Genomic DNA, 18,558 nt, shown 5'->3' with positions numbered 1-18,558 from the left:
GGTTTCTATCTTTCTCTTTCTGAGGCAGAAAGTTCCACAACTAGAGATTGGATTTGGATTAGAATTTGATATCCCGCTTTATCACTACCCAAAGGAGTCTCAAAGCGGCTAACATTCTCCTTTCCCTTCCTCCTCCACAACAAACACTCTGTGAGGTGAGTGGGGCTGAGAGACTTCAAAGAAGTGTGACTGGTCCAAGGTCACCCAGCAGCTGCATGTGGAGGAGCGGAGACGTGAACCCGGTTCCCCAGATTACGAGACTACCGCTCTTAACCACTACACCACACTTGCTGTTTGGTAGCTTGGAAATCCATCCAAAAAAACAAAACAAAACATTTTTCAGATGATTCTGAACTAGTTCACTCATGTATGCACACTGCTGGAGTTCGCCTAGTCTACATGAAAAGACTGACATCTGAAGGTATAGACTTACTATTGATAATGTCTGTTTGATGGGCCATTGGATAATATGACTGCTCCATCTCTGGTATTAGGTCTGTGATGGCTCATGGGCACATACATTGACAGTGCAGCCAGAAAGTGATGAATGCACAGAACACTGATGAACTAGTTTTCAGTAGAAATGTTGTGTTTATGTCCCCAAGTTCAGGTTAAACTGGCTGCCTGCATGTGCATAACTCTCTCTCTCTCTCTCTCTCTCTCACACACACACACACACACACACAAACACAGAACTTTGCTTAGATCCTATGAAAAAGTACATTTTTGTTTTGTATGTCTGTTCCTTTTAAAAAAACACCCATTATGATAACATAGGTAAAGGGACCCCTGACCATTAGGTCCAGTTGCGGACGACTCTGGGGTTGTGGCGCTCATCTCGCTTTATTGTCCGAGGGAGCTGGTGTACAGCTTCTGGGTCATGTGGCCAGCATGACTAAGCTGCTTCTGGTGAACCAGAGCAGCACACGGAAATGTCGTTTACCTTCCCACCGGAGCGGTACCTATTTATCTACTTGCACTTTGACATGCTTTCGGACTGCTAGGTTGGCAGGAGCAGGGACCGAGCAATGAGCGCTCACCCCGTCGTGGGGATTCGAACCGCCGACCTTCTGATTGGCAAGTCCTAGGCTCTGTGGTTTAACCCACAGTGCCACCCGCGTCCCTTATGATAACATACAGCTCAGCATTTAGCACATCCACACATGCAACAGGCAAAGTAAAACACAACAGTTCAATGTCCTGTAACTATATGCCTACGAACTCTATGGACATTGGCTCCATAACTGTGGAGGCTGGTCCATTTATGGTCTGCCTTCAGCTAGCCTTCTCCTGCCTCCCTTCCTACTTACAAACCAGTCCAGGGGCTGAAATTTCCTGTCACTTTCTTCCTTCTAAGTCTCAGTGTTGTACATGAAGGAAGGAGAGGGCAAAACTAGAATGACTTGGCTCTGACTGCCACTAGCTCTGTCTCTGCCTACGGTGGCTCCCTCTGCCTTCCGTCCTACCATTGACAATGTGCACCAGCCACTGCGGCATTTAAATGTGATCTAAATATGCAAATGGCCTTAAATATGGCCTTGTCTTAATAATAAATGTGCTCTACGGGTTTTCAATGGAAAAGACCTGTTTTGATGGTTCAGTGAAGTTTGTAAACCTTTTTGGAAACAGACTGCTCTACTTTTGCGATCTGTATATACTCCACAGCACTGTAGGTAATTATGATGATCATAACAGGTCAACAAAAGCTGCATCAAGGGACCTTTTATATCCTGTTGCAAACCTCTGAGCCAGGTATGCCAGCACAAAGCAATAGACTGTGGTAGATCTACCTGCTCTAAATCTTGCTTGGTCTTCCATAATTACCTCTTTCGGTTCCACCCAGCCTATCAAATGATTGCATGAATGGCATGCAAACATTTTAGATGCAAAATAAATAACGGCTTTTGGAATACTACCTAGAAGGATCAGAGCATTAACTATAGAGTTTTCTACACAGAGCTTTAAAGTTTGGCCAAACTTGAAGCCCACTGTTCGACATCATGTTGGAAAGAGAAATTCAACCAAGTTGTTGAGCTGGTGGAAGCCAACGTAATGAGTCCCTCCAGTGCAATGGGACATTCCCCTCTCTCCTCCCCAACAGCCTCCCCAAGTCTGCTTGGGAGGGCTGGGAGATTGTTCCATCTGGCAAGCAGAAATGTTTGTGCTGATGGAGCAAACACCTTTGCACAAGACTGAATTCCACCCAAAATCTTCTCCCGTTGGCCTTGTTATTTCTTAGTCTTTAAATCAAGTGTTGACTTGACAAATGATCTCTCCTCCTGCTGTGCATCACCCAGATTTGTCCTAGAGATCCCCCCAGTCCTCCGGAGCAGATCTGGGTAGGGTAAATGGGGAGGAGAGGGGGGCAGAAATCCCATTGCACAAGCAGAAATCTTTGCAGTGATGGGACGTTGCACTTGAATATTCCAATTAGTTTTATACATATTTGCTGCATTAATCCTATAACAAGATCAAATATGTTTCATTTCAGAATGTCTTCCTATGTTCCTAAGTTCTACTCAATGTCTAGTCAAAATCACATGTTAGTAATTCAATCCAATTATTTTAGGTCCCATCCTTTGAAGCAACATAAAATGAACCTGCTTTATCACAGCTCAGTTGCTAGAGCGTGAGACTCTTAATCTCAGGGCTGTGGATTTGAAAGGGCTGTTGGGTGAAAGATTCCTGGATTGTAGGGAGTTGGACTCGATGATCCTTGTGGTCCTTCCAGCTCTATGATTCTGTAATCTCTGTGGCAGCCCTTCAGTTATTTGAAGATGTCTATTGTATCACTTTTTAATTACTTCTTCTCCAGGCTAAATATCCCCAGCTCCTTCAAATTTTCCTCAAGGGACTTTGGCGCTAAAACATTTAACAACAGTACAGAATAAATTGTGGCTTTCCAGTTGTAGTTTTTAATCTCTGGTGATTCCAGTCTCCATCTCTGATCATCTCTTTTGTCACTTGCTACACATAAAATATTTTGCTCATCTCCCAGAGACTACAAAACCCTCCAGGCTGTCAAGATAGCTGCAGAACTTGTGTATATTTTATAGAATTCATAATCAAAAGGCTGTCTATGGTGTTGCCAAAACCAACAGAAAGTCTGATAAGGTTTTCTACTGTCTAAGATACAATTATTTTACAAGATGAATTATTTTTATTACATAGTTATCACAGCCACTTTTTGTTATCAGACAGTTTGTTGTGACAAAAGAATTGAATGGATCTTTCTACGGTTCAGTGTTGTGAAGTGCCCAAAGTGCTATCTCACAGGAAGCTGGCTGTACATTGCAAATCCATGAAAAAAAATAACCCATCATATCCTATTTAAAGATGTTTATGCACAATCAATTAGTAGCACCGGCCCTGAAAAAATGAGTCAAGCATCGTTAGTCATACAGCTGACAAAAACGGGTAAAAGCATCTCCTTATATGTCCATATAGCTTTTTCTTACTTGGAAGCTTTCCACAAGAAATTACTAGGACTCACTTCAAATGTCTAGAATCACCCTGGATGGGGGGCATCTTGGTTACTGACTCAACATTCCCAGTGAATTTCCCATTGGACTCTTATCAATACATCAGAGGTACTGTTTTTGTTTGGCGCTATAAATAATAGACCAAGATGAGAATGGCTTGAGATCAGATGACACCCCCACCGTCCACCCCAACATCATCACCACTATCATTTGTAACAAGCAGCCATGGGGAGGGGCAGATGACAAAATCAGAAACTGGAACTGAAATCCCAAGTGTTCACTTATTTGTCCCATTTCCAGAACAGAAATAAATCTAGTGAACATAAATAAATACTGTGGTCCCAATCCAAATCTAACAAAAATGTTGTGAGACAGGAGACCCAAAACCAGGTCTCCATTATCTGCACCTCTGGCCCTGCATCTTTCTTTAAAAAACCCCCGAAAAAGATTTAAATCAATTTGTCACTTCTTAGAAGGTAGAGAGCAGTAACAGAAGCAGAAGGTAGCTCAGTAACAGAAAAAAACGTTGAACACACCAGGTTTCACAAGCCTTAAAACCCTGCAGATGTTTCCCCTAAGGAGGAAGACCAATTTCCCATTGATTTTCAGTGAAACTTTAGCTAAAGGAATCTCAGTAAGCCGAAAACAACTTCTGTTTGAAACCCTTTGGAAAACTGTTGGTAGCAGTGGGCTGGGAGGATTAGAATCATGATTCAGTAGAAAGTAGCTCTTTCTCCATTCATTCATTTATCTTTTGGTCCATCCATCCCTTTATTATGAGTGTTTTTTATCATTTGATGCTTACCTCCTGTTAGCATAAGAGCACATTTGCACATGCAGTTGTCATTGTCAGCATCTTTGGTACTGAAGTCAGCTCCGTGCAATATCAAGCTGCTCTGTTTTCCTGCGGTTCCTGAATGACCCTTTAGATACAGCCTACAAAGAGACAGAAGAGGTTCTTCATGTTAGCCAATACAGCCACACAACGAACCACACTTGATTTGGAATTCTGTGGTGGTGACAAGTCAGGAAGATTCCCGAAATCCTGAAAATGCTGCGGGTCAGTGGAATCATATTTCAGCCATATCATTATGACTTAACTCATTTGTGATTTCCCTACTAGGACTGGATCTAGACACATCAAAGAAGAATTTCAGTTTAAAGAGTTGTAAATTTAAACAGGGAAAACAGGTAGAGGAAAACGGGACTCCATGTCGCCATCCAGTGGCACAATGTTATATCACACATACAACACATATAAATGAAAAATTCCTTCCAGTAGCACCTTAAAGACCAACTAAGTTAGTTCTTGGTATGAGCTTTCGTGTGCATGCACACTTCTTCAGATACACAGTATCTGAAGAAGTGTGCATGCACACGAAAGCTCATACCAAGAACTAACTTAGTTGGTCTTTAAGGTGCTACTGGAAGGAATTTTTTATTTTGACTATGGCAGACCAACACGGCTACCTATCTACTACTGAAACATATAAATGACTTTTTCTTTACCAGTCTAGCTGAGTCCTAGAACTCATGGACATACAATGAAGGTGAAGGTCGGAAGATTCAGGAGAGACACCAAAGGAAGGAATTTTTCACACAGTGTGCAGTTAAACTATGGAATTGGTTCCCACAGAAGGTAGTGATGGCCACCAACTTAGGTGGTTTTAACAGAGGATTAAACAAGTCCCAGCAAAGGAAGAATGGATACAAAAACTTATGGAATATGCAGAAATGGTGAAACGTACTGGAAGAATAAGAAATAAAGGTAACAAACTTTTTATAAAAGAACAGAAAGGGTTTATCGCATATTTACAGATAAATTGTAAACAGATAAAAACACAGGCAGGGTTGTTGTAATAACCTGCAGCTACATAAGAGTATATATTTAAAGAAGATAAATAAATAAGTTAAGTTAATTTGGATATGCAGAAGATATTAAAAATAAAGTAAAGGGAACCTGCAGAAAGAGGAGGAAGGAAGTCAAGTTCTAAAATGTTAGAATGGTTGTAAGATCAGTGAAATGTATATATCTGAAAAGTATAAATAAAATGTTAAAGTTAAAAAAAAGGGGGGATTCACAAGTTCATGGAGGATCAATGGCTGTGATCTGTGATGACTTTGTTCTACCTGGATGGCCATCTGTCATGGATGCTTTAACTGAGATTCCGACATCACAGGAGGTTGGACTAGATTACCACTGAGTCCCTTCCAACTCTATGATTCTTTAATTCTACCTCCACTGGTGATGGCAGTGTGCTCCTCAACTCAGTAGCTGGGAATCACAATTTGAAAGACTGCTAAGTCCTCAAGTCCTGCTTGTGGACTTCCCACAAGCTTCTATCTGGTTGGCCGCTGTTAGAACAGGATACTGGATTAGATGGGCCATTGGCCTGATCCAGGACGGCTTTTATTGTGTTCTTATACCATTGCACTGTCAGCTACACAATGCCCATTCCCAACTAAGAGAACGCTGCTGCACAATCCCTTTACACACAGCCAGAATTGGATCAGTAAGGGGAGAATTAAGGGCACTGTGCTGGAAAGAATGCAGCCAATCAAAATGGCAAGATAAATCCAATGTAGGGGAAGTTCCAAATGCAGGGCTAAGATAAAGTATCTTGGAAAAAGTCAGAGAAAGGCTGGGCATAAAAACGGTCACGCTTTATGAGGCACAGTTGAAATGCAGTGCCAATTAGATATTGTTTTCTAAAGCAATACACAGGCTACGTTCTGGAGCAATAAGTATTCCGCTGGTCCTTATGCTTTTTTTGTTGTTGCTTGAATATAAACAAACTAAATTGAGATTAAAGCCTTCTAGATTTACTGAACTTGGACTCTCATGGCTTATTTTGGTAAATGATCTTACTTTTTTTCCCCCTAGAGGAAAATAAACTCCTTTGGAATAGTGCTGATAGAAAAACGACTCCGGAACATGGTATCTACAAGCTTATTTTAAACTGTCACAGATCGTCAGTACATCACCCCCCCCCCTGCCAAGCTCACAGAAGCAAATGTCAGCAGAAATAGTGGAACCTGGCTTTCTGACACCATTTAAAGAACTCTGGCTAAATCCCATCATGAAGTCAATAGCCGAAAGTGCTAAAAAAAGAGCCAGGGGTTTCTTAAACTGGATGTATAGAAACTCCATGAGAATTTTTGCTCGACTTAAATCCAAACTGGTCATGGCATAATCTGCACATGAACAAATAATCTCGTCATGTTTATAGCATTGAAATGTGGTTTCTTTGTAGGTCATTGCTGTTATTTTACTATGTCATTATGAAAGTGTTTTCGAACTGTTTGTTTGAAACGCAGCCTTGTTTTGTTTGTTGTAAGCTGCTTTCAGCATAATTTTATTTTGTGGGAAAGTTATTCATTGGGGTATCTGTTGATAAAATTATCTGTTGATAAAATTCATATAATAATTTTTGCATGTAGGGGAAAGTTAACTATACAGTGGTACCTTGGGTTAAGAACTTAATTCGTTCCAGAGGTCCGTTCTTAACCTGAAACGGTTCTTAACCTGAAACGTGCTTAATTCGTTCCAGAGGTCCGTTCTTAACCTGAAACGGTTCTTAACCTGAAACGTGCTTTTGCTAATGGGGCCTCCTGCTGCCGCTGTGCTGCTGGCACACAATTTCTGTTCTTATCCTGGGGCAAAGTTCTTAACCTGGAGCAACCACTTCCTGGTTAGCGGAATTTGTAACCCGAATCATCTGTAACCCGAAGCGTCTGTAACCCGAAGCGTCTGTAACCCGAGGTATCACCGTAAAGGAGAAAAAAAAACCCTGATTACCGAAAGAGGAGAATGAACTAAATTCTTTCCTTGATCTCTCCCACAGCTGTCTATATTTATGACATTCTTCCAGTCTAATAGCATAATTGTGTTTTACCAGAAGTTCTCTTCGGGCCTTTGCAATTTTGAGTTTTGATTTCTCTAGTGTTAATGGCTTAACATATCTTTCACATCATGCTACAGAGATGGTTTCCAGTACAGATGGAAGGGAGATGTGGTTGATAGGAGACTGTGCAGTGAGACACCGCTAAATGAGTATCTGTAACAGAACACACATGCAACTGGATTCTAAGTGAGAAACAGAAAGAGAGGGCAATTCACATGTGGAGAAAAGATTGCCGCAGTCGGGACTTTTTAGTTTAGGCAAAAGGCGAGTAAGGGGATTGTTATGTACTGAATTGAATAGGATCCAAAATGCAGCAATCTGATTGGTCCTAGAACAATAGGATTCAGAATTCAGCAGTCTGATTGGTCCTAGAACAATAGGATTCAGAATGCAGCAGTCTGATTGGTCCTAGAACAATAGGATTCAGAGTGCAGCAGTCTGATTGGTCCACAGGAGCCACCCAATCCAGCTCCAGCTGGAAGTGAATCTGCAACCTGATTGGCCTACAGGCAAATCTCAGAATTAGCCAATCACGTGAGGCCCATTGTGTAAATAATGTATATAAAGCAGACATCCTGGGGGAACTTCCATTCCTCTTCACCACTATGAGCTGAATAAAGAGCATGAAATCCACTCTCGATTCTGAGTATATTTCAGGGATGATTATGCAAGGCAAGAAAATGGACGTGTGGACATCAAATACAGATGAATACTGGAAGATTCACCAAGAGCGCTAAGGCTCCAATTCTATAGGCCGGTGAGCACCAAAGGTGGACAAACTGCCATGTCAAATGCCAGCAGGTTAACAGTGAACTGAGCCTGCAATTTGTCTCTGTGCCCTCTTTAGGAATTTCCCTCCCATTCAGAACAATGTGAATGTAATTTGCTGTGCAAGCTGTGAGGCTGGACTTTCCTCCCTGGAGGAGGGAGAATGGCATGGATCCTTCCTCTGACCATCCCCCAACATGCTCTGCATCAGCATCCTTTTTGCCTCCACCAACATCTACTGACTGTTGGTGAAGACTGGACCAAAACGGTGAGGTCCCCTTCTCTGTGAAAGGAAATCTCTCTCCAGCTTCATACACAGAGATCTGCTTTATCCTATGGTCTCTGCAATGCCCCCTTCCTCTTGGACCCTAGGATTGCAGGCCCCAGAACTGATCACATTTACAACAGATTCAGAATCCAGCAGATAAAATTTGGAGCTAGATTCAAATATGTTTACTCAGAAGCAAATAAACTCTTTGCCTGGAATTGGACCTTTTAATGAGATATTTAGGAAAACTTCCAATATTTCTAAGGGTTGTATTTCCAAGTGAGTTACTCAAAGGGGTTGACTAATTCCCCTGGGACGATTTTTTTTTTAAAAATGATATTTATTAAAGTTTCAAAAAAAAAAGATTACATAAATAAAAAGAGAGAGAAAGAAAAAAAAGAAAAAAGGAAAAAAATACAAAATACAGAAGAAAGATAGAAAACACTTAAAAACACATCAATTTTTCCATGCCTTACATTTCATTTCTTTACTTTCCTGACCTCCTCACACCTCCCTTTTTTGTATTCCAGTTCTGTTAGTTAATTCAGCAATTCCTTTCCCTCTTTGTTTTTGTCTTAATCTTTTAACTTAATATATTATAGCTTTGGATTTTCACCTGTTAACAATCCATTTTTACATACACCTTTATAACATTACTGCTAAAACCACTTAGCTTCATTCTGACATCATTCTAACATTCATTAATTTTGCAGTATTTCTGTAGATAGTCTTTAAATTTCTTCCAATCTTCTTCCACCGACTCTTCTCCCTGGTCTCGGATTCTGCCAGTCATTTCCGCCAATTCCATATAGTCCATCACCTTCATCTGCCATTCTTCCAGAGTGGGTAAATCTTGTGTCTTCCAATACTTTGCAATAAGTATTCTTGCTGCTGTTGTGGCATAAAGAAAGTTCTATCCTTCTTTGGCACCAATTGGCCGACCATGCCCAGGAGAAAGGCCTCTGGTTTCTTCAAGAAGGTATATTTATATAACTTTTTCATTTCATTATAGATCATTTCCCAGAAAGCCTTAATCCTTGGGCATGTCCACCAAAGGTGAAAGAATGTACCTTCAGTTTCTTTACATTTCCAACATTTATTGTCGGGCAAATGATAGATTTTTGCAAGCTTGACTGGGGTCATGTACCACCTGTATATCATTTTCATAATATTCTCTCTTAAGGCATTACATGCCGTAAACTTCATACCTGTGGTCCATAACTGTTCCCAGTCAGCCATCATTATGTTATGTCCAACATCTTGTGTCCATTTAATCATAGCAGATTTCACTGTTTCATCCTGAGTATTCTATTTCAACAGCAAGTTATACATCTTTGACAAAATCTTAGTTTTGGGTTCTAACAGTTCTGTTTCTAATTTTGATTTTTCCACCTGGAAGCCAATTTTCTTGTCCAAATTATATGCCTCCATTATCTGAAAATAATGAAGCCAATCTCGCACTTTGTTTTTTAGTTTCTCAAAACTCTGGGATGAAATCTAGACATCTATCTGTTCTGATCGGCTTGGGTCTTCTAAGGAGGCCTCAAAAGGCAACAACTGGTCCAGATTATGCTTAAGTGATGTCCTAATTCTGATTTATTACTTTAACTACTAAACACTTTTTATCTAGAGGTAAAAGGAGAGAGAGAGAGAATGAGCCTCATCTGAAAATATGCCAGGCGTCGATTCAACTTTATTGCAAAATCAAGCACCAGTAATTGTATATTTTCAATTCATCTGAAGCCAAAAATATTTTTTCCTTGCAAAGAAGTCGATATTTTTTGTATCACACACATGAAATCAGGGGTGTACTCCTACTTTGGCAACGGAACATTCACTTAAGGCAAGACAGTGATTACGGGGAAGTTCCCAAGTATTTGAAAATGCATAATAGGATACAGTAATTGTCATAGTTACAAGAAAAATGCTTATTTTCTATGCCACAAATAATTTGATTTCCTTCTGTATTCACTAATAGCAGAAGAAAATAAGCACATGTGCTTGTTATGCTCAGAGGCAGTGACTGAAGCTGCCTTGACCTAACCTGGTTAATGATGCAGATATATTTGCTGGAATTGCAGGCCTGGACTATGCATGTTATGTACTGAAGTTCTCACCCTGGGCCAGCAGGGGGATACTGTAGATAGTTATGCAAATAAGGGATCGAAAGTGACGTTCAGTGATTGGATAGTTTTAGAAAGTTGTTACAGTAACGTTGTACTGGAGCTCTATATAAGCAGGCTGACTGAACCCTTCAGTTCAGTTCTGTCCTGGCTTGTGAATAAACTAGAGCTGTTTGAAGAATTGATGTGTCGTCTGATATGTTCACCCACAACCTAACACTGCACATAGCAGAAACCCTGGAGAATTGAATTGTATATTGATTTCTCCTTTACGCCTTATTCTGGGAAGGCCATGGAGGTCCCAAACCAGTGTCTGGATGTAGCAAAGGATTGGATGTGGGCAAACAAATTGACACTTAATTCAGACAGGACAGTTGTGCTCAGGCTAAGGATCTGAAACATGAATTTCAAAGGATACAGTAGTTGTGTTTCAGTTCACTAGCTTCAGGAAATGTGATTAAGTAGGTTTGCATTAAAGATGAAATGAGCCTAATATCTTCCCCATCCCTTATTACATGGAAAACAAGAGGTTGCCACACTAGTGCTTGCCTTGTAATGCTAATGTTGGGCCAAGGGGGGTTGTGTAGAACCCATGAGTTGGTCGGAGATACAGAAATGCCTAAGGAATGCGTGTGGTTTGAAACATACACCAAGCACAGACATGATGCCGAAACAATGAGGTTTGGCTGTCATGTTTTATACCTGTATATTCTAATTCTCCCACTGACTCCCTGGTTTGAACAAACCAAAGATTGCTGTGTTTTTCTACGCATGGAACCTATGGTTTTTTAAAACCATTGTTTGTCTCCAAATCAGAAATGGAAGGCACAGTTTGATCTTGGGTTCTGTTTCTGGCTTGTGGATTAGCTATGGGTTACTCATACTGGGAAACGAGTGAGGGAACCAGATTATGCAAGCAGCTGCAAAGCCTGTCTTCAACAGCCCAACTATAGTGATGTCACAACTGGGTTATAGGGTGTTCATATAAACACAGTTTGGCATTCTATAATTCAGGGCACGAAAGTTCTTTAACAAGCAGCTAATTTCTAAGTGTAGGTAATCAGTGCAGAAAAATCAAGAACTGGAAAGGGTATTCCTGGAAATGTTTACAGAAATTTGAAATAAATAAATGTTGCCTTGGAATCCTTGATTTGCTTTCTAAGGACATAATGTGGATTTCAAGAAGTGCCAAGATGAATTATGTGCCACTAAGACCCCAGTTTGAAAAACACAAACAGCCTGTTAAACATATTTCTACTCCCATGGCGTCATTTGTGGCTTCTAGAGTCAGATATGAGTGAAAGGTTCACTCATTGTCATCTATTTATACTTTAAGTTGTTAGCTGGTGCCATACTGACCAGGCCAGGAGGGTTCAGACTGAACCCTGAACCCTGAACACTTTTTTTCTTCTTTTAAAAATCAGAGTCATGGCCTTATTAAAAGAAATCTGCAGTTCAGCATTATGACCCCATCTCTTTAAATAGAATCAGGAATTAGGTACATGGGGCTTGTTATTACTGCTAAACAGACTAATAAAGACTACTCAATAATGAGTTTGCTTTATGCATGGTTTGGTTTGCAGCAGATTGTCAGGGAAACTTAATGCAATCAGGTATTTGGCAGGTCTTAGTTTTCCATACAGATAAAAGTCTCATGTAATTGCTTGTTTGTGGAATCTCCTGCCTCACCATGTCTGCAGATGGCCTGCTTTACCAAAGACAGTCCTCTATTTGAAGGTGTCATCTGTTGGAATGGCTGTCCAAGTCCAGAAGGAAGATTAAGAAGCATGAGAAAGGAGAGCAGGAGTCTTGAACTAGAGCAGCGGTTCTTAACCTGTGGGTCCTCAGATGTTGTTGGACTACAACTCCCATCATCCCTGAGCTCTGGCCTTGCTAGCTAGGGGTGATGGGAGTTGTAGTTCAACAACATCTGGGGAGAAAGGCTGAACTAGAGCATCAACAGGACATGATCATCTGTTGAGTTGTGGTAGATCAGTGATAGGACATCTACAGCAAGCAATGCACCAAGTTTCTGAATTGGCCCTTCCTAGCACTCTCTCTAGGCCACACCCCTTCTCCCAGGCTCCCCCCCCCCCATGTACCTTGAGGAGGATTTTCTGTGCAACTGAGGAGCGTGGGGTGGAGGCAGACAGATCATGGGGAGGCAAGCTTTAGCCAAGAAACAAAACAAAACAAAAAAAAACGGTAATTTTTTTTAAGCATTTGGCTCATACCTACTGCAAATGCCTAGTGATAATTGACGACAGCTTTCATTTTTTTTCTCTTTAAAAAAAAACACAGGGCGGGTGAAGGGTGGAAATTGATGGATGATGAATGGATGGGTCCTGTCTAGCTGTCAACATATTGCATGGACTGGGATTTGATTGGATTAAGCTACAACTGTGAGTTTACAAACCTTACGAGAACAATAGCGTCAGCTTTCAGTTAGCCAAACAACGTTTCTCTTAACGTTTGCTAATTCTCAGAGATAGCTCACACAGTGCCACTTTGGACTTTGGTCACTCAACTGATAAAGCACTTTGGCGTTGTTCCAAAATGGGCCTCTTGCTAATGGGCACTAGATTAAATCACTACACGTTTGGGTATATTTCAAGTCATTCCTGAGAAGTCATGGTGGCCTGTTGAATGCAGGAATAAATCTCCATGTTGAGAACATTTGCAAAATATGTACCGAAAGCACATCTGCTAAAATCTTATTATGTGTTGTGTTCTACAGTCATACAGTATGGCTTGAATGAGCTCATTTGGGTTAGGATTGATTTGATGGGAACTTGGAGGTTCTGTAACCAGAGAAGGAGAAAATTGGGTGTTCCAACCCACCTAGGTTGTTCTGGAGTACATCCTTCCCATTGTGATATCATAATATTATGTACTTCCCTAGCTCTGTTACCATTATTGGCTGTTGATGCTGCTGGAGGCAGGGGAAAGCACAACAAGGCAATCTCATGGCATGGGTGAAATGTCCCCCACATTATATTTGAGAGTGGAGAATGTAATGGCAGGATGCTATCCCCATGTTCAGTGCAACACGTTGTTTGGCTGTTTCATTAATTCCCATCACACTACTTCTTGTCATTGCCCCCCTCCATATTTTCTCCCAGCCACATTATTTAGTAAATTCCCATCTGAAATTTGCTTGCAAAATCAGAGAGAAGTTTATGTTCTGGTGTATACTATTTAAATCAAATACATCTGATGAATGTGAATGCTAATGTGAAAATTTGTTTCAGCCAAATATTCTAATTTGAAACAAACACACATGAAAGCTCATAAAGTATATGCAAGGCATGCCAGAAACAAATGTGCATTCCCCATGATTACAAAGTCTTCTGTTTAACTCTCTTTATTTCCTCATATAGATATAGAAAGAGATTAATTTGGCCCCTGGAATGTAAATATGAATATTTCGCCATTATTTAAAATGTGTATCTAAACGGCCCTTACTTGAATAGAGTTACCCTGTGGTCTAAAAGGATACTTGGAGATAGCCCGTTTAATCATTTCTGCATGCAAATACTGCCAGAAAGTAATATTAAAGAACATATAAATCAGATGAGCTGCGTTCAGATTCAGGAATTAGGTCATCATTCAGCATTGATTAGTAAATGCCACTTATTATCAGCCAATACTCTAAGCTCCTTCTCACTTTTTTATACTCATCTGGGATGTATTTTATCCTGCCTTCTCAGAATATATATATATATATATATATATATATATATATATATATATATATCTCTAGCAGCTGTATGGTTCTGAAAAGAGAGGATATTTTTTTAATGTACATGTGTTCAGCATTACTGCTTTCAAATCAGAGATCCTTTAGGCTAATAAAAAGTAGTAGAAAGAAGGAAATACAAACAGTTAGGAGAATAAGCAGAACATGTCTGAAGTCACCAATTGGGAATGATCCAGGCTGAATCAAAACTTTCTATAGTGTTTTGTAGAGCCGCATGAAAAATGTTTTTCCATATTTTCTCAGGCATAATATATCACTCCATAGCCTCCGAATCCTTACACCAGTGATTGCAAGGAAATGTTGGAGCAGCGTTATTTGTCCTTTGATAAGGCATTATTGTGCTGAATGCAAACAAAGCGCTTCTTCCACCTCCCAAGGCTTCCCCCCTCCCACTCCTTCACGTTGTTTTCTGTTTTCTATTTTAGGTTTCGTTGAACTAATGCCCAGGCCAACTTGGAAACCAGTTTCTTTGCTGGTTCTTATTATTGCTGATGGAAATGGTAGTATTTGGAAGTTAAAAATGCAGTGCATCCTTCTTCTGTGTTTTCTTGCTAACAGGAAATATTGGATGCAGGATCATTGTTGCTGTTAATAGTTTCATCAGCAAGAAAGATCATTTGCTTGGCTGAAAGGAGTCTGTCTCCCGTGGGGGATATTCAGAGTAGATGCAACCGGCAACTAGCAATGCGAAAAGAAAGCAACAGTGGGTTTTTGCTCAGTAGGCACTTCTTGGGCTTGCTATGCACAATGCGAACCAATGAAAGTTGCGCCATCAAAGGCACAGACACGCTCTGCTCTGTGGTAGGTTGGCCAGCTGTTTGGCATCCAGCCTTAAGATTTAGCTCCCTCCTCAGTTCCACAGCCAACTTCTGTAGCCATCCTAGATTTGGCAAGGGAAGTGAGACTTTTTATTCACGAGGCTGTAACAAGTTCCTACACTAATGCCTTGATGATCAACATTCTTTGGTTTAAAAAAAAACTGGGGGGGGGGGACATTGGCCAAGCTTAAATCTCCCAAGATGAAGAGATTTGCATATTGGTAACACGCCTCATTATTTTAGCGGTGATTTAGACTGTTAGCTGTAAAGGACAAAGCTCTTGCTGTATGACTTATGCTACTTTGTAAAGTATCATGATGGCACAATATAAATAGACACATAGGATTAGTTCTAACTACACTGACCAGCCTGTGTCTTTGCAGAATGTCAGATAATTATAATTTTCACCTGTGACCTGATCATTTTAACTCAAGATGCCAAGAACTGGTGTCCCCCCCCCAAGAAAAACAGGTACCATAACTCAACATGTTACAATAAGTCACCAGGTGACTCGGGGCAGCCCTGAACAGATACTGGTTTGACATTAGGGATGTGGGTGGTGCTGTGGTCCAAACCACTGAACCTCTAGGGCTTGCCAATCAGAAGGTCGGCGGTTCAAATCCCCATGATGATGTGAGCTCCCATTGCTCTGTCCCAGCTCCTACCAACCTAGCAGTTCGAAAGCACGCCAGTGAAAATAGATACATAGGTACCACTGTGACAGGAAGGCAAATGGTGTTTCTGTGCACTCTGGCTTCCATTACAGCAGTCTGTTGTGCCAGAAGCGGTTTAGTCATGCTAGCCACATGACCTGGAAAGCTGTCTGAAAGCAAGATGAGTGCCACAACCCCATAGTCACCTTTGACTGGATTTAACCATCCAGGGGTGCTTTACTTTTTACCTTTCCTTACTGGTTCGACAACAGCTGCATTCACTGCCCACAGAGGTGCTAAAAACTACAACAAGTTGCCTCCTAGCTGGTTTGGGAGTCCCCCCTGGTTCTGGTCTAGGTCAAATAAATGTGCCCCCATCTCCCTCGTTCTCTTAGATTCAGGCAGATAGCTAGGGCAGCTCGGAAGGGCCCTCGTGCAAATGCACACATGTGCATTGGTAGAAGCCTGGCTGAAAACCTTAAAGCCCACTGCCGCTACACAGGAGACATATGGAAGAAAGAGAAAGATGAACTGCCCCCACCCTCGTGGCTAGGAGATAGGTGGAATCATAGATCTAAAGAAAGGAGTAGACTCACACATGCTGGCCAGCTTGCATTTTGACTTGAAATGTTTGTTTGGGGATTCTCAGAAGTAAGTAAAGGCAGAAAGCAGGACAGGGGAGCACCAGCCCACAAACTGGTGCTGACCTTTAAAGCCCTAAACGGCCTCGGTCCAGTATACCTTAAGGAGCGTCTCCACCCCTATCTTTCTGCCCGGAAACTGAGGTCCAGTGCCGAGGGCTTTCTGGCGGTTCCCTTGCTGTGAGAAGCCAAGTTATAGGGAACCAGGCAGAGGGCCTTCTCGGTAGTGGCACCCACACTGTGGAATGCCCTCCCACCAGATGTCAAAGAGAAAAACAGCTACCAGACTTTTAGAAGACATCTGAAAGGCAGCCCTGATTAGGGAAGCTTTTAATGTTTAATAGATTATTGTATTTTAATATTCTGTTGGAAGCCGCCAAGAGTGGCTGGGGAAATCCAGCCAGATGGGCAGGGTATAAATAAAAATAAATTATTATTATTATTATTATTATTATTATTATTATTATTATTATTAGAGGTGCCAGGGTGGGGAAGCACTGCCAGGAACTGAGACTAAAATCTGAGACTAAGGGTGCATTCAGACATTGCTCTACTTTTCCTGATTACAAAGCTAGCACTTCTATTCTGGATTTTAATGTTCCTTTCACACTGCATTACCTGTTGCCTTATGGTACTGTGGCTTTTGGGTTGATGTGGAGGGAAGAACAGTATGCCGGAACACTGGCCCATATTTCATCATGTGGAATTACAACTGAAAACTCCTTTGATTTTCCAGATTAACAGGATAACAAATGGATTTTTTTCTGGCCGCAAATAACATGGAGATAATTGCTAAACTAGATGGTGCTACTTTTCCAGAAGTGGCTTTTACAGAGTGTGAAAGATCACAAAAAACATGGAAATTATCATATAAAGAAACATTAGAAAAATGAAAGTAGCCTGAATTTGGCTAGATAAGGCTATATTCAGGTGCTGAGAGACAGGGCGCTTTTGCCTTTATTTGCGTTAATAGAAAGTTATCCATAAGATTTTGTGAGTTTACAGACTTTGAAATTGTACTAGACAAGCTGGGCAATAAGGAGACAAGCACCAGTATATCAAGTCCATGAGATTCCCCTATCACTGTTGGATCTTGGCTCCAACAGATAAGAAACTGAGCTTGGCTAGAGAAAGAACTGTGCAGCTTAACCTCAGCTATTAGATCACTAGCTAGTCTCTTATTTCTACCTTGGGAAATGTTTATCTTTGGGGTTTTTAACTGATGTAAGCAGAATTTTCTTGTATGGCTTAAAAAAACTCTACCACTATTATTCCCCCCCCCAGTATTTTCAAAATATGCATAAAATTACGCTAAGTCAAAATTCGATAGTTTGGTGATTTCTAAACCCGATTATAAACCAAATTGAACCTTGTTGCACTGCAGATGATGGAACTGGATGTGCAATAAGGTAATATCAGCTCTCAACTCTATTCTTCTCCCCCCAACGCTAGAGGCAAGGACAGTTGTATCTCTGACACACCCTTCACCCCTTTTCCCTGGCACTGGGAACAATGTCATGGCAGCAACCAGGTACAGGAAGCTCCCAGAAATGCAGCTCCCTGGGTAAATTACCTTTCCCAGTCTGTTAGCATCTGCACCACTGCCATAATAATGATCTATACACCAGGGGGAGCGGGGGGGGGGGGGCAGAGACATCTCCTTCTTTCATTGCCTCCCTGCAAGTGCCAGAAAATCAGCTGCCAGATAGGTGAATGGTGGAAAGATTTGTGGTGTGGAGGAGTTCTTCTCTGGTTCAGATTACAATCCAAGCCAGAGAAAGACTCTGAACTTAAAAAAATAAAAATAAAAAAATGAGGTGAGCATTATGAGTCCCAAGATTCATATTTTGAGCCAAGGAATTGACTCAGTGACATGATTTAGGTGCAACAATATATCCAGTGAATGAAAGAAAAGAAAAGAAAAGAAAAGAAAAGAAAAGAAAAGAAAAGTCGTTATAATTTAGGGTGCTGATTCCAGCACTTAAGTTCTTTTAGGGTACAACCGTTTGCACACCTACTGTCAGGAGCAAGCCAGCAGTAAATCACACTGTGCAAGTTTGAGTTAACCCTTTATTAGCAAGAACACGATCTGCAAACCTACCTGGGGGTAAACACCACTGAACATAATGAGACATACTTT

General features: G+C 41.0%; 1 protein-coding gene across 5 annotated transcripts in view; it reads right to left on the bottom strand.

The window, feature by feature from the left end:
- ANGPT1 (angiopoietin 1) overlaps positions 1-18,558 on the bottom strand; it is a 159,547-nt gene that overhangs the window by 9,928 nt on the left and 131,061 nt on the right. For all 5 annotated transcript variants that reach the window (XM_083516813.1, XM_083516817.1, XM_083516815.1 and 2 more), the window contains exon 9: positions 4,288-4,418. In XM_083516813.1, coding sequence (XP_083372939.1) covers positions 4,288-4,418 — 131 coding nt within the window. The remainder of the gene's footprint in view (positions 1-4,287; positions 4,419-18,558) is intronic.

Source organism: Podarcis liolepis, assembly GCF_965112155.1.
Source record: "Podarcis liolepis genome assembly, chromosome: 8".
NCBI lineage: Eukaryota > Metazoa > Chordata > Lepidosauria > Squamata > Lacertidae > Podarcis > Podarcis liolepis.
The sequence above is the reverse complement of the archived record's forward strand: the minus strand, read 5'-3'. Positions and strand labels throughout refer to the sequence as shown.